A 16,081-nucleotide genomic window follows, 5' to 3' on the forward strand; every position below is an offset into this window, starting at 1 on the left:
CTTTGCCCGCGTCACCCCAGTAGTGCTCTTTCCAAACCCTGTACATTTGTTTTGTAGCACTTTACCACACTGGTTATCGTTTGTGTTGTCCTCCTGCTCTCTGCCACCAGATTATAGGATTCTTTGAGACCAGAGACTGTTTTAAATATCTTATATTCACAGTGCTTTCATTTCGATGTCCAGAATCAGCCTTCCATACGTGTCTAGATGAATGACAGAATGAAAATGTCACTATAACTTTTGTAAGACATTTGGGATTAGTATGGCTTTGCTGGGCTTGGCCACCAGAGGGCAGTGAATTACGTATTTTGATGCTGTGCTGAGTTAGCCGGAAGTTTTCTCTCCTCTAAGGGATGGACAGCAAGTATTCATTGAGCGTCTATACTGGGCACTGGGGATATGACCATAAGTAAATCAAGTAGACAGAAATCACTGGCTTTTGCTTCTAGGTATTATTAAAGGAAAATGAAAGCTTACAGTTTCCAAGAGACTGTACAAGAATATTCATAGCAACTTTATTCTTATAGACAAAAATTGGAACCAACCCAAATAATCTGGTACAGGAAAATTCAATGGATTTGTACTCAGCAATAAAAAGAAGGAACTACTGATAAACACAACAATGTGGAAGAAACCATCCCATAGTGATTTCACTATGTTGAACAAAAGAAGTCAGATACCAAAAAAGTACACGTTGTGTGATTCCATTTAAATGGAGTTCAAAAATAATCCATGGCGATAGAAATCAAAGCAATGGTTGACTCTGGTTGGAGATTAGGAAGAGGCATGAGGAAATTTCTGGGGTGCTGGAAATGTGCTCTATTTGGCCTGAGGTATCTTTTACACAGATGTATACATGGGTCAAAATGGAACTGTGGGGGTGCCTGGGTGGCTCAGTCGGTTAAGTGTCCGACTCTTATTTTCTGTCAGGGTCATGAGATCGAGGCCCGGGTCGGGCTCTGTGCTGAGCATGGAGTCTGCTTGAGATTCTCTCTTTCCCTTTCCCCCCACCCCGCTTGCATATGTGATCTCTCCTTTCAAAAAAAAAGGGGGGGGGACTTGCACTTGTGTGTAGTCTACTGTATGTCAATCATCCATAAAAAGAAATCCCTTCATAGCACCTAACTTCTGATGAGCAGAAACAGACAATAAATAGAAAAACAGGTAGTTTTTGCTGGATTGTGACCAGCGCTATGGAGAAAAATGAAGCAGGGATAATACCCTGTTGGCAAGAGTGGCGACAGGAGCAGGTTTCACACAGGGCAGTGATCCAGGGTCACACTGAGGAGAGGACCTTTGTGGTAAGTTCTGAAGGAGGTGAGGGGTGAGCCAGGCAGTTACTTTTTTATAGTTAGCACTCAGATTTTCACGACAAGGGGTTGTTGGTAAGAACCCCCCACGTACTCGGGCACCATGGACCCTGCCTCCAGGTCTGGGTCCTGGCTTTTGGGGTTATACTCCAGCCTGTGCTCTCAGGTCCCGGGAGGCTTCCTTCTCTGCCTCATCTCCGACTCTCTGCGTGTGATATCACCCTGCCCATCCTGTTCCTCCCTGTCTCCTGAGGTGTGGAGGCCAAAGATGAAACTGGACAGACTTCTGTAGGAATGGTGGGTTTTCATTATGGGCTTAAGAGGACATTCCTTGTTTGCTTTTTGAAATATAAACTTTATATTGAAGAATAATATACTTTTTAAAAAGCACATATCTCATACATGCACAGCTCGATACATTTCTCCTAAATAGCTAGGCCCCATATCAAGACCCGGAGCATTTCCAGCGCTGCCGGGGTCTCTCTGTGTTCCCCTCTAGTCTCTACTGCCTCAGAGGTGACTCCTTCACTGACTTATAACACCCCGATTCGTTTTGCCTGTTTCTAAACTTTCTATAAATAAAATCATATGGTAATGATATTCCTTTTTCTATCTTAATGCTATTGGTTTGGAGGGAACTAGGGAGAGGGGTCGATGCTGAAGTTTTTAGCGCCCTCTTTATTTAGACACTTTTCCTCAGGATGCTTCCTGGCCCCGTCTTTGTAGATGAAGTAAGTAGCCTTCTGTGAGCAGTTGAGGAATATGGGAGGCACTTCCCAGCAACACACATCTCTGTGGAGACAGCCCCACCAGAGGGCTGAGCGGAACCACTTTCAGTGGACACTCGAGAGCGGTGTGTGCGTTTGGTGGGATGTCCGGGGCTGGATTTCCTGTCTCGTAGGAGAGAAGTTCTCCCAGGGCAAGTTGTGGCTTATCCTGTCTGGGACTTTCAGACCTCGCCTGCTCTCCGCCTGGCAGTGAGCTGAGTGGCACGTGCGTACCTGCCTGCTGGCTCTGTCTCTCTGGCATCTGACCCAGAATAAGTGAAAAATTGTAACCAAGGAGAAATTGTGATCGCTAACTCATTCCAGATGTTTGAGCCTAGATGAAAAGCCTCTGAGCAGCTGACATTGGGGGGCCTGGACTCCCCAGGGCCTGTTCGCATCCACGGTGTCTTGGTGACATGCCGCCTACCTCTGTGGGCAGCGTCTGGGCAGGTCTTAGAAGGGTGTGTGCTGGACTTGGCCCCTCTCTTGCCCCTTTAACCTGAATACTCGTGTGGTCTGGGTTTATACAACCTGGGGTGCTAGAGCCTGTGCCAAGGGGCTGAGTTAACCAGCAGTCATGAATGTTTGCTAAATAAAAGTAATACAGGAACCTAAGGAAAACAGGGAAAGTGTGGCGGTATGCTGGTTTTTAAAATGAATTTTAACCAGGGTTTCATGACGCACATATACTCAGGCTACTCCATGCTGAGTAGGGTACAGCCAGAGACCATGTATCACTCTGAGTTCATCCTTACCTTTTAGTCACCTCCCTGACTGACAGGCACAGTGTCGGGAAGGGCTCCCTGGTCAGCTGCTTCTCTGCCTCTGGCACAGCGCACCTCCTCTCACGGTCTGCGGTGCGGCCCTCGTGAAATAGAACCGCCTCCCTGCGGGTCTCTGCTCTGTAGGAGCCTCAGAAGACTTTCCTCTGACCTTCTCCTTGGAGGAGACCAACTCTCTTGACTCTCCTTTTGCTGTCAGGTCTTTTGACCTTCCAGGGATTAGCCGGGGGCCTCTCCACCCCCTTCATACCAGGGTTTGTGGGGGCGTCCTTGTCTCGGCTGCTGCCATCGTATACTAACCCGAAAATGCCAGGTGAACAGTGCCGATTAATACGTTTTTTAAACAATTTATTTATGAGAGAGAGAGAGCGAGAGAGAGAGAAATCACAAGTGGTGGGGAGGGGCAGAGGTAGAAGGAGAAGCAGACTCCCCACTGAGCAGGGAGCCCAATGCGGGGCTCGATCCCAGGATTCCGAGATCACGACCTGAGCCAAAGGCAGAAGCTTAACTGACTGAGCCCCCTGGGCGCCCCCAATAATATGTTTATATAGCACTTAAAAATGGTTGTGTACAGGTGATTAGATTAATTCCTTGACCCTTTTCTTAAAGCGGCGTTTTCCTGGATGAGATACTTAAGTTCTTATTTTCTGAGGTTCTTTAGATGTATGGCCCCGATTTTATTTTTTTCCTTTCATCAGTTTACTGTTGTGTTCAGAAAACATTACCTAAGGTATTCTTATTGGTCTGGTCTTAAAAAAATAAAGACAGGAATCAAGTAAACCAGAGGCTTTGGGAAATAGAAAGGCTGTCTGCAGTCTGATGCCTCGAACCTTCTCCTGTCTGCCAGTCGGGCTTAATCATTCTGACCCAACAGATCACGAAGTCTAGAAATCGCCCTGCAATCACAGATGTTTCCTGGGAAGTGCCTAGAGCCGCGAAGAGACAAGTTACTCTTGTCAGTTTAAGCAGAACCAGTTCTTCCCAGAGCTGTTGGGGAGTATTTGAGGCATTTTCAAGGCTGATTTCAGGCCCAGGACTTGGAGTTCTCAGGAAAATAAACACTTGACTGGAGTCACCGCCAAAGTACATTTTATCTGCTAATAAATGGGCATGTTCTTGCCAAGCCCAGAGTGGGCAATTTGATTCTTATAAAGAGCTTTTGGGCTTCCTCTTTTTGAATGCTTTGCCTTTTAAAATAGCCATAAAATATCCTTAAAATCTCATTGCCTCCAGTCTGGGTCCTGGCTGTTGGATGCTCTGTAATGACAACCAAAGACACTGCCCTCTTTCGAGACTGCGTTGCTGGCATGGTTTCCCATTCCAGCTTCAATTATATGTTGAATTTTCTCAAGTGGAATGTTTAATGATCCTTCTGAACAGACTGTTTATACTGAATGAGGCTCTTCAGAGAGCATTTGGGCCTCCCTTTCTCTGCTGCTTTTTGCTGGTGCACTCAGCTCACAGTTTTTGACTGAATGTGTGAATTTTATCCTCCCAGCAGGCAGAACACTAGAACTAAACTCTCCTCCCACTCTCTGAAAGGCTGCTGAACTCGCTGTCTATGAAAGTGAAGGGCTAATGAGCAGGCCAGGCATCAGGGCAGCACACGGGGAGACAAGTGCCCCCAAAGAGGGCTCAGCATCTTGTCTGTTAGTCCCTTTCCTCCCTGGACAGCTCGAGGTTTGGAATTGGTGCAGTTACTGAGAGTGGCATCTTGTCAACTTAAGACCTCACTTTGTTCGATTTTCTTCCGTTAGACCAAATGGTAGAAATGGAAAGCTTTGGAAATTGACTTGTTTTCAAGGTATGTGTTGTGAGTAAGTTAGGTTTGACTGCGAATAACAGAGATCCAAAATAACAGAGACTGAAAAAGAGGTAGAAGGTTATTTGTTCCTCATTTAATGACGGTGACACTAGCTAACATTTACATAATGCTAATTTTGTGCCAGGCTCCACTTGTTAGCACCTTTCCCCGTATTAACTTACTGGTAGGATATTACCACCTTAACGGAGGAGGCATTGAGGCACCAAAGTGAAGTCATGTGCCCAAAGCCACACACCTAGTGAGTGACAGAGCCAGAGTCTACACTCTCAGCCCCGTGCTATTCTGTCTGACAAAAAACCCACAGGCTGTCAGGGCTGATCCTCATTCCCAGGGGCCCCAGGCTGTTTCTCCCTCGTTCCCCTTCCCGGTTACATTTCCACTGCAGTGTTCTGGAATGGCAGAGGACCCAAGTTGGAAAAGGCTCCTCAACTTCTTAGGGAGTTCTAGATGTTCATTTGGGAAATGTGTGTGGGAGTAGCAGGAGCGGTTTTTGTCTGGAGCCTTTCTTGTGGGTTTCACAGTTTTCTTACAACCCTCTTCTCTCACAAAGAGGGGGCTGCTGCCTAGGACAGTTGGTTGGAGCAGCCGCGGTCACTCAAGGAGACGGCACCGTCCTCGCGCACTGCTGTGCCGGCCGGGAGAGTGGGCTGGCGGAACCCGTGGGCCGGGCCCGTCCGTGGGAGTGGGAGTTGGAGGTGCCCGGGGATCTATCCCGGGTGGGGGAGCGATATGTAAAGTGGTGGAGGTGCGTGTGGCGCAGTGATCCGCAGGTGCGCACAGCACCACGGGGGCATCCCAGGAATGTAATAGAAGCAAAGAGGAAAAGGAAGATTCGAATGGGGCTTAGAGCTCAGTATTTAACGGAATTCGTAGCATGTATATGGCAAATAGTAAGTGTTGAACTTTGCGGGGGGGAGATGATATTTCTTGAAAGATTTTTTTTTTTTTAATGTGATTTCTCAAGTGGTCCTTTATATAGTATCTGAAGCCTTCGTTTCTGCAAGTTTAGTGCTAGTTTACAAAATCCTTATTCCTTCTTGGTGGTAAAAGGCAGGTGTAGTTGATTGTAGCCCCCTTTTTCCTAAAATAATGTGCATTTTTTTCCTGACTATAAAAATTATGCTTATTATAGAAATTTTGAAAAGTCTAGTAAAGCTTAAAGAAAATAAAAATCTTTTATCCCTACTACCTAGGGAATAAACCCTGTAAACCTTGTGATATATTTCGTCTTTCCTCTGTGCTTATATAAGCACATAAATATTGTATGTACAGTAGCTGAGAGGATACTGTAAATAATTTTGTATATTGCTCTTTTCCCTTAAAACTGTGACTTTCCTGTGTCATTACAAATTCTTAATAAACTTCATCTGAAAGAAACTGTACTGTACCTACTATGTGCCAGGCACCATTGTTAGCACTTGACATGGATTAACTGTGGCCATACTTCAAGTCAGACTTTTAGGTCGTTTCTAGCATTATAGTTTTCTGACAAAGCACCCCACCCTCCCCAAAAGTGTTTTTCTAGCCCTTGATGTCCATTAAAAAAATGCTGTTTATACTGGATGAAAATCCAAGAGTTGTCACACCTTGTCCCAAGGGGTTCAGTCGTAGTCTTAGTAATAATTCTCATAAACGGAAGGGCTGGATTTTGAATACGTTTTGTTGGATGCAGTGAATGCCCTATTTTCAAAATAGGGCTCTGGGTCTAAGGAGAAAAGCCCCCTTTGTCACAGAACTCAGGCCTGAACGTTTCCACGTGTGGCCTCAGCTGGGCACACAGGGGCCTGTGGGTCGAGGTGGCCCCTCCTGTCGGACAAGGAGAGCCTTTCTTACGCTTCCACTTCTGTGGCAGGAAGGAAACCTCCCATGGCCTTTTCCTTCTTCAGGTTTCTAGAAGACTCTTGATGTTGTCCCCACTTGGATCTCAGACCAGATAGACTGCCTCTCAGTACTGTTACTTAGTGTGGGGTTTCCACGAGAAGCTAATAGATGGTCCTCTTTAAAAGAGGTTCCGTGGCTAAAGAAGCCTGGGAAGTGCTGGATAAATAGGGTTAAACAGATGTCCTCGATGCAGAGTTCATTATAACTCCTCACGTCCTTCCGTATGCTATGATCTCTGTGAATCTCCACAATGAAAGGTATGTCAGGCACCATTTCTCAACCATATTCGTCTCTGGAACCCCCTTCTTCTGGAATATCCTATCGTTTTGATGTTTTATGGAACCCTGCTTAGGAACTACCAACTTGGTGAAACTAAAACTCCCAGAAGCCCCCACAGGTTTGGGCCATCCGCCCTCAACTCGCTCATCTTCACTTCTGAGTGGTGAGACTGTGGGTCTGCCTCGTCAGAATATGGAGATTCGGTCTTTACGATGAACCACGGGGGCCATCTGATTCCCAGCTTTCTCACTATATACAAGTGTGAGTGTGCCAGACAGCTTACTGAATTTCTGAAATCAAAGAATTTTTCCAGACCATCTCCAAGGATCTGGGTATAGTCATTGAACATGAGGCCTGCAGTGTCTTTTTCTAAAACTGAATGAACAAATGCAGAAGAGAAAGGTGTGTTGGACCCAGTGGGACTGGTGTGAGAAATGGCCTCTTCCATGTTGTAATGAGATCCTCAAGAACTTTCCTGGGACATGCTTGCCCACCTGCCCGGGGGCGGGGGGCTGGGGAGGGCAGGCCCTTGTTCCTGGGCATCAGGTTAGCCTGGCCCTCCCCTGGCCTTCAGGACACCATTGAAGATACTAGACTCTGTCTTTCTCCGTTTTTTAGAGAAGACCTCTGGACTTTCTTCACCTTTTGTTTTACAGAAGAGGATGTGGAGAACTTTGACGTGACCAATCTGTCTCAGGACATGCTTCGAAGCATTGAAGCCGACAGCTTTTGGTGCATGAGCAAGCTGCTAGATGGGATCCAGGTGAGCCAGTTCTGCCCTTGTGGGTGGCCTGGGTGCAGGGGCTCCCTGCAGGCCTTCGAATACCTTCTTGCCCTTCTGCATCACGCGGAGTCCCCCACGCAGCATGGCTCTTCCTCGTTTCGGTCCGTCCATCTTCACCTCCCTCGTTAGCTTTACAGCTTTCAAAAGGCCGTGGTCTAGCGTCCCCTGGAGTCTAAGGAAGTCTCTGCGTGCCCCTGGCTTTGTCCTCAGAGTGTGCTGTTCCTTTCCACTCTACACCCGGAGTCAGGTGGTGCGCCCCCACGTCTCAAGGCTCTGTCAGGCTCTCCCCACACTCTGCTGTTATGTCGATTTCTTTGTTGCTCGGAACACTGGTAGCAGCTTTGGAGAAACCGCCTGTGCTTTTAAACGTGTTTCAGTGAACTTGAGAGCGCTCGCACGGCTTTGGAGTCCCTGCTGATCCTGGGCTCTCTGTCATTTGCAGGATAACTACACCTTTGCACAACCAGGGATCCAGAAGAAGGTCAAGGCGCTGGAAGAGCTTGTCAGCCGGATTGATGGTAGGTTGGGGGAAGAGGAATTCTCTAGCGGCAGCACAGTGTGGTTCTGACACAAGCCCGTGGTGCTGGTGGGGCCTCTCCTCAGCCCCCTGCCTTACCACGAGCCTCTCCGACTCATCTTTGCCATTGGCGGCACCCTGTCCTTCCTCATCTTGGCAGGAAGGGGAGGGGAGAGCTCTGCTGGCACCTCAAGTTCTTCTTTCTCCTTCGTAATTGGTCACCAAGTTCTGTCAGTTCTCTTTCAGCATCTCTCTTCACATTCATCTTTTTTTTTTTCTTTTTTTCCACCCTTAGCCCCCACCCCCTTTTTCTATTCAAATTCGCCCTTCTCCATTTCCCTAGCCACAGCTCCGGTCCAGCCAAGCCTGGATTTCTGCAGCTTCCTTCTAGAAGGACTTGCCTCCTCCATATTCTTTCCTCTTCCAAACTTTCTGTCACACAAGTGCATCGTTCTAAAGCACTGTCCTGGTCATGTCCCTCTGCTGCTCAGAAGCCTCCTGTGGCTCCCCACTGCTTTTAGCATCAGGCTGTAGTCCGACCTTGTCCTTGACATGGTGATGTCACTCAGGACTCCTGGGCTTGATGCGCGGTCCTCAAGTCTGGCTGATATCCCGGCAGGCCTTTTCCACAGCGCCATGTGGCCGCTTTGGGCTGGGTGGGGGGCAGGGAGGGAGACGCGGCTCGTCCTAAAGCAGGGTGTCTTTGAGGGGCAGGACCCTCGCAGTAATTTCTTGCCTCTGGCTTGAGGTCACGGACTCTAGAACTAAAAGGCAACTCAGGAAGCCCTGCTTTTGACTGGTAAAGAAACTGAGACCCAGCAAGAGACGTCAGAATTACGTGTCATAAAGATAGCCGGGAAGCGCACAGCGAGGTCTTCTGCTAAGTGGGCTCTGAGGCACTAGCCGAGCTGTAAAGCTCTTTCAGGGCTCCGCCAGACACTGCCCAGCTACGAACTCTCATTCCTGGGTTTCTGTCCAGATTTTGTGCTTCACCAGAGCAATGCCCTCCCTCCCCCCACCCCCCCCAACAAAAACTGCGTATGTTTCTCTCTTCCCCAGCTTCTCTTTTCCTGAAAACCTTCCCTGATTTGTTCCACCTATTTCAGCTTCCTTTTATGGTTTAGGATTTCAGTTTTCCCATCTTGTTTGCTGATTTACAATGGTTTCCAACACATCGTCCGCAGGGTGTTTTGTCCTCTTTGTCTCATTGCCCTGACCTGGCCTTGAGCCCCAGCGCGGGGCCCACATCCAGCTCTCTTGCACCCCTCCTCCCAGGTTCCAGGGGGCAGAGGCTGCGGTTTCTGCCACTGTCTGCCCTGTCCTTGTTTTTTCTGCCCTCACAAATACCTGATCAGTAAAGGCATAGCCCTTGAGGATAAGGGATTTATAAATGAGTATGTCTTTGTTATATTGAGTTATAGAAGTAATACGCATTAGAAAAATTAAAACAGTTTGGAAAAACACGAAATAAAAAGTAAGCATGCTCCCCCTTCCTTAAATTCTTTTTTTTTTTTTTTTTAAAGATTTTATTTATTTATGTGACAGAGAGACAGCCAGTGAGAGAGGGAACACAGCAGGGGAGTGAGAGAGGAAGAAGCAGGCTCCCAGCGGAGGAGCCCGATGTGGGACTCGATCCCGGAACACCGGGATCACGCCCTGAGCCGAAGGCAGACGCTTTAACGACTGCGCTACCCAGGCGCCCCCCCCTTCCTTAAATTCTATCCCCCAGAAATCACCATTGTTATTAGTTATTCTTCCAAAAAAATTATATTATGTATTTACCACATGCCAGGTGCTGTTGTAAGCACTTTTGTTTTCTCGTTTTATCCTCCCCCAGGCCTTCTGAGGTATGAGTGATTATCTGCGTTTTATAGATTAGGAAACTGAGGAGGATAATAATTTTTTTAAAGATGCCGTTAAGCACTACTTAAAGGGCTGGCATGTAGAACAGGGATCTGGTTGGTGTGGGGTTGTTCCAGCACGACACTGACACCGAGGGTGGGAGTCAGGAAAGAGCTAGTTTCCACTGAATACGGCGAAGCACTTTCTGGCGAATCACTTACAGTGGGAGAGGCTGCCCTTGGTGGAGTCAGTGAACCTCTTTCTCCGGCAGTGTTTAAGTGCCTGCTGGCTGCCATCTGTCAGGGATGCTGAGGAGGAAGTCCTCACTGGCGGGAGGATGGCCAAGGTGACCCCCACGGTTCTTTTCCATTCTGGCTCCTCCTCTCAAGAGCGAATAGGGTCAGGCAGCCCAGTGGACCTCCTGTCTGCCGCTTTATGGCAGGAGCAGGCCTGTGAGGGAAGAGAGGTACCTGGAACATCACCCGGATGTGTGTGGGGCTGCGTTAGCCAGGCAGCGTGGCTGCGAGGCGGCAGAAGCAAACATCAACGACTCTCAGATGCCAGCTTGGCCCTTGTGTGCCTGGCTTGCCCAGGGGGAGCGGGGAGAAAGAGACGGAAACTGCCTTTGTGGCTCACGTGACCCCCTCAGGGCCCGGTGCCCTCGGTCGTGCCCCGGGGCCAATGGCGCCTCCTGTTTCAGAGCAGGTGCATCTCCACTTCAGGAGGTACGAGGTCGAGTACCTGCAGTTCGCCTTCCGCTGGATGAACAACCTGCTCATGCGGGAGCTCCCCCTTCGCTGCACCATCCGCCTGTGGGACACCTACCAGGTACGAAGGGACCCGTGCGCGCGCCCAGCTCCCCGCCCTGCTGGCGCAGACTGCTCAGACGCTCCCCACCCCGCGTCCATTTCTGTGTCCACCTCAGTCTCGTGGGCAGGGCCGCTGCAGAATCTGCCCAGGCCTCTGTGCGCCCAGCCGCTGAAAGGAGCGCTGTGCTCTGCGCCCGCCTTGCAGGAGGATTGGAACCGAGAGGCCCAGAGCCAGCTCCTTGTCAGGGCTTGGAGACCTAACTGTTCTTTCCCTTCCCAGTCGGAACCGGAAGGGTTCTCCCACTTTCATCTCTACGTGTGTGCAGCCTTCTTGATCAAGTGGAGGAAAGAGATCTTGGATGAAGAAGACTTTCAGGTGAGTGGCCAGGAGCCCAGCCTGGGCCGGGGTGAGCATCAGAGTGGGAGTTATCCCGTTCATGGGGCCGTACAGATAGAAGGGGCCACGGCGGGTACGTGGCTGGGAAGAGGGAAGCAGACAGACTACTCAGAAGGGGTTGCCCTCCCGGTTGGCAGAATGGCCAAGTCAGCGGGACCCAGAGTTCTTCGGTGTGGAAAAGGGTCTCGGGGCCAGAAACGTTGCAGAGCAGCGAGGCAGGCCTAGCAGGTGTTTCATTCATTCATTGACGAGCGTTTGCTGAGTGCCTGCCACGTGCTGGGCACTATCGAAGGCACAGGATTTGTTGGGAAGTCAGTCAGACTGAGATCGCTGTTCCCACGGAGCTTACTTGCTAGTTGGGAAGAGACTTAACAATAAACAAGAACATAGTAAATTAAACAGAATGTTAGGTGATTTTTTTTTTTAAAGTAGAGCAGGATAAAGGGATTATTAGGTGGTAGGGAAAGGACAGTTTGCAATTTCAAAGAAAGTAGGGTAGGCTCACTGAGAAGGTGACATGTGAGCCAAGGCTCGGGGAAGGCAAGAGAGTGGGTCATGGTCATCTGGCGCAAGAGTGTCCAAGCAGAGGGAACAACCAGTGCAAAGGCCTAAAGGCAGCGGTGTGCCTGGGCTACTTATGGAATCAGTGGTGGCCAGTGTGGCCTGGAGCAGAGATGTCCAGACGAAGAACAGGAAAAGATGAGGCCAGAGAAGTCACAAGGGACCCAGATCACAGAGGACTTTGTAGCCACTGTAAACGTGGACTTTTGCTCTGAGTGGACAGGGAGCCGTAAGAGGGCCTTAAGCAGAGAAGGGACATGATCTGACTTGAATTTTTGAAGGATCACTGTCTTCTATGGAGATGGTAGGTATGGACACAGGTGGGAGCAGGGAGACCACCTGGAGGCTGTTAGAATCTTCCAGGGGAGACACGAGGGTGGCTTAGGCCCTCATGGTGGCAGTGGGGGTGTGACAAGTGGGCAGATCTTGCATATTTTTTTTTCTTTTTAGATCTTGCATGTGTTTTGTAAATAGAGCCAACAGGATTTCCTGATGAGCCGGGTGTAGCGTAGGACAGAAAGGGAGGAGTCAGGATGACTGCGTTCATGAGAAGGCTATAGGAGGAGCGGGTTTAGGGAGGACTTTCAGGAGTTCAGTTTTGGGCATGTTGAATCTGAAATGCCGTTAGACACCCAAGTGGAGATCTAGGTAGGCAAATAAATCTTATGCGTCTGGAGCTCAAAAGAGAGAGAGAGAGGTCTGGGCTGGATACGTCTGTTGAGGAGCCTTTGGCTAGATGGTCCTTAAAGCCAGGACAGTAGATGAACCCCCTGAAGAAGCGGGTGTGGACAGAGGAGAGAAGAGGCCCAGGCCTGAGCCCTGGCACGCCTTTGTGGGGAGGCAGAGGGGGCGGCCAGGGGGAGTGGGGTGTGGCTGGGGACGTGAAGAAGACTGAGGGCGTACATGTTAGGCAGTGGAAAGCCAGGCCTCTGCTCCAGGAGGCCCAGGAAAGGCGGAATGGGGACTTGGGGATCGAGGGGACGGACTGCGGGGCTGTGCAGGGACAGGCCTGGAGCTGTTCGTGGTGGTTCTCTCTGGGGGCATCTGGGGGCTTTGCTTTCTCTGCTTTGCACCGTTCTGAGCTGAGGGGTTTCCTTTTTCTTTCTTTTTTAATGGGCATGTGTCTTTTGAAAGCAGGGGGGAAAGCCAAGGAAGGTCGAACGTTCTTCTGAGTTGTGATTAATAGCGTAGGCGTTCTCCAGAACAGCCGCAGCTCTCCGTGGTCCCCGAGCTGCGACTCTCCGTAATTGGTGTGAGGTGGTTGAAGAGCAGAGTCTGTTCAGCGGGGAGACGGAACGACAGGACCCAACTTGCCCAAGTTAGGGCCGCGGAAGGGAAGGGGGACAGTGGGCTCGGGGGGGTGGAGGCTAGCTGTGGCGCGGAGGCCACAGGCAGCTGAGGAAGAGCCCCAGCTCCTGCCAACCGGCAGCATGTGCGACGTCCCGGGAGAGATGAGCACGAGGGGCTGGGATGGCCGTGTGCCGGGGTAAGCTATCAGTTTTGATAATGTGCTTGAGGTGGGGCAGGATATCAAGAGCATGAAGTCTAATTTAGTCATCATGAGCCGGGCTCAGAGGGCCTTGTCCCATGTGATAAAAGTGCTTCCCAGATGAGCTCGGAGAGGTGGAGGTGATTCCTGGAATGGCTTTCAGCGATTCGCAATATTGGCAGAGAACAGGACCATAAGAGTCGATGCCTTCAAAACTGTGTTAGACGTAGAGATGTTCGTCTTTACTGGGTTGCATATTCGATTATCTGATGGATTTGCGGTCTTTCTGCAATAAGCCACAGAATGACAGTGCAGATTTGTGCCTGCTGCTCTATCATCAGCTCGGCGGGTCTACTCGATTAGTGTCTCCTCTTTCTTTCAGACAAAAGAGAAGGGGCAGTTAAACTGGGTAATCGCAAAGTTCCTCCTAACCCCACACTTCCATAATTTTATGGCTAAGAAAACAAAACGTGCGCCTGGCTGTGTTAAGATAGGCAGGCGGTGTCCTTTAGGGGACAGGAGCATGGCGCAGGACATCGTGGGAGATGGGGTGATGCCACCCATGAGCTCTGCAGAGGAGGAAGGCAAGCACAGCCTGACTGCTCACCGGCCACCCGTAATGAAGTCACTGCAGTGGGAGCTCTGGAATGAATACCGGGATCCCAGGACGCCAGACTGGCCCAGCCTGGATGAGAGAAGTTTTAGGGCTAAAAGCCGTGGTGACTTGGTGGACCTGGGTGGCTCAGTCAGTTGGGTGTCTGACGCTTGGTTTTGGCTCAGGTCATGATCCCAGGGTCTTAGGATCGAGCCCTGGGCCAGGCTGTGTGCTCAGCGCTCAGTGGGGCATCGGCTTGGGTTTCTCTCTCCCTCTGCTCTCCCCTTGCTCACTTGCTTGCTCGTGCTCTCTCTCTCTCCTCTCAAATAAATAAATCTTTTAAGATTGTATTTATTTATTTGACAGAGAGAGCACAAGCAGGGGAAGTGGGAGGGGGAGAAGCAGGCTCCCTGCTGAGTAAGGAGCCCAGATCGGGCCTCGATCCCAGGACGTGGGCATCATGACCTGAGCTGAAGGTGCTTCACCAACTGAGCCACCCAGGCTCCCCAATAAATCTTAAAAAAAAAAAAAAAAAAACCCGGAAAACGTGCAGCAACCCAAAATAAAACCAGGTGAAGTTGCTACAGAAATAAAAATTGGAGTTGTGGCAGTTTCAGCAGACTAGCCATTTGTCACCCTTAAAGAGCAGGGAAGAAGAGCCCCCTATAAGGGGGCCAGTGGAGGAATACCAGGGAGAGGCAGAGGCCCACCTTCTAAAGTTGGGGACTGGAGAATACGACAGTGGCTAAGCCCCAGTCTGTGGAGCCTGACTGCCTGGGGTCAAATCCTAGCTCTGCCACCTTTCTAGGTGTGAAACCTAAAGCAGGTAACGTGGCTCTCTGTGCCTCAGTTTTCTTACCTGTGAAATGGGGTAAGAGTACCTATCTCCTAGGGCTGTAATGCGGATTGAACAGTTAATACATGTGAAGCGGTTGGAATGGTGTCCCTGGCCTCTAGCCTCAGAACAGGGCGCTGATTATCATTAGTATTATTGCTCCCTGAAATGTACGCAGCGAAGTGAAGGCAAAGCTATAGGAGCCCGCATCTGAGTGCTGTGTAACCTGCCTGAGTAAACCATGCTAGGCCAGTCCTGGATGAGACTGCCGCGCTGGATGAAAAGGACTGGAGAGGGGGTGCAAGAGGGTGCAGGGGCAAAGGTCAGTGTCATAGCCGTGGCAGAAGCTCCCAGAAGGCAGGGTGCCTGCTTCTCCTTGGCTGAGCATATCTGGGCTCACGCTGCCTGGGAGAGGGGACAAGAACGGATGACAGGGGGATCACTTGCAGATGGTTCCTCGCTGAGACCTCTGAGCAAGGCAGCCTGAGGCCTATGTGTGCACAGGTACGGGAGGGGCAGAATGGCCTGACTTCTGAGCCATGGGCTTCTTGAAATGAGACCTTCTAACAGAGCTGGGGGTCTGGGGGGCCCTCGGCCGTTCTGGCCCTCAGCCTGGACTGGCGTAACGGAATAACGATGATAACGTTAGGGTGAAGGTTTATGGCATAGTTTGTATAGGTCCAAATGGTCAGATATTGGCACTGTCATAATAAGGTTCAATCTAATCATAACTAATTCTTAGCACTTTTAATGTTCCAAGCACTAATCTAAGTGCTTCCTTCTGTTAATTTAATCCTTGCAATAGTCCCACAAGGTAGGTCATACTAAATACCCACCCCCGTTTTACAGATGAGCAAAACTGAGTCACAGTGAGATTAAGTAACTGGCCCAAGCTCACCTAGGGGGTGAGTGGCAGACACCAGAATCCATGCCACGTGCATGCGTCGTGCTCTGCCGTCTCTACCTTGGGGTCTGGCCAGGCACCTCCTGGGGCCCTTGAGCGCAGTTCATACGGTAGCTACTAAAGGATCCTAGGCAAGGATCTGCCACCCCCTCCTCCCCTTCCCCTCCCCCACCTCCTCCCTCCCTGTACTCCCCCTCCTCTCCTTCCTCCTCTCAGGCATCTTCTGTGCTCCACCACTCCTCACCTTTCATTGACAATCCTTCTCAGGCTTTCTTCTCACAAAGTAAATGTTTAACAAAAAATTGGTTGTTTTAAGACTGAGAAACCAAGTGCTCCAAGGTCCTCCTTTTGATCTACTCTTCCGGCTCCTGGGTTTTTCTCCTGCTGCCAGAAGGATCTGTGACCTCCTCATTCCTTTTCCTGCCCTCCCTCCCTGGGGCTCAGAACCACCCACTCGTCTCTGTGGGAAGGTGGGGCCCGAATGACCACCAGGCCTGAAGGCAA

General features: G+C 50.1%; 1 protein-coding gene across 4 annotated transcripts in view; it reads left to right on the forward strand.

Annotated features, from left to right (window-relative positions):
* Window positions 1–16,081, forward strand: part of TBC1D22B (TBC1 domain family member 22B) — a 74,217-nt gene that overhangs the window by 43,898 nt on the left and 14,238 nt on the right. For 2 of the 4 annotated variants that reach the window (XM_045786328.2, XM_087858202.1), the window contains exons 9-12: window positions 7,501–7,607; window positions 8,071–8,146; window positions 10,688–10,815; window positions 11,077–11,172. In XM_045786328.2, the coding sequence (XP_045642284.1) occupies window positions 7,501–7,607; window positions 8,071–8,146; window positions 10,688–10,815; window positions 11,077–11,172 (407 nt within the window). The remainder of the gene's footprint in view (window positions 1–7,500; window positions 7,608–8,070; window positions 8,147–10,687; window positions 10,816–11,076; window positions 11,173–16,081) is intronic. The other 2 variants (XM_045786329.2, XM_087858203.1) reach the window with 1 other exon arrangement.

The sequence above is a fragment of the Ursus americanus genome, chromosome 32 (genome assembly GCF_024610735.1).
Source record: "Ursus americanus isolate L20-20 chromosome 32, mUrsAme1.1.p, whole genome shotgun sequence".
Lineage (NCBI taxonomy): Eukaryota > Metazoa > Chordata > Mammalia > Carnivora > Ursidae > Ursus > Ursus americanus.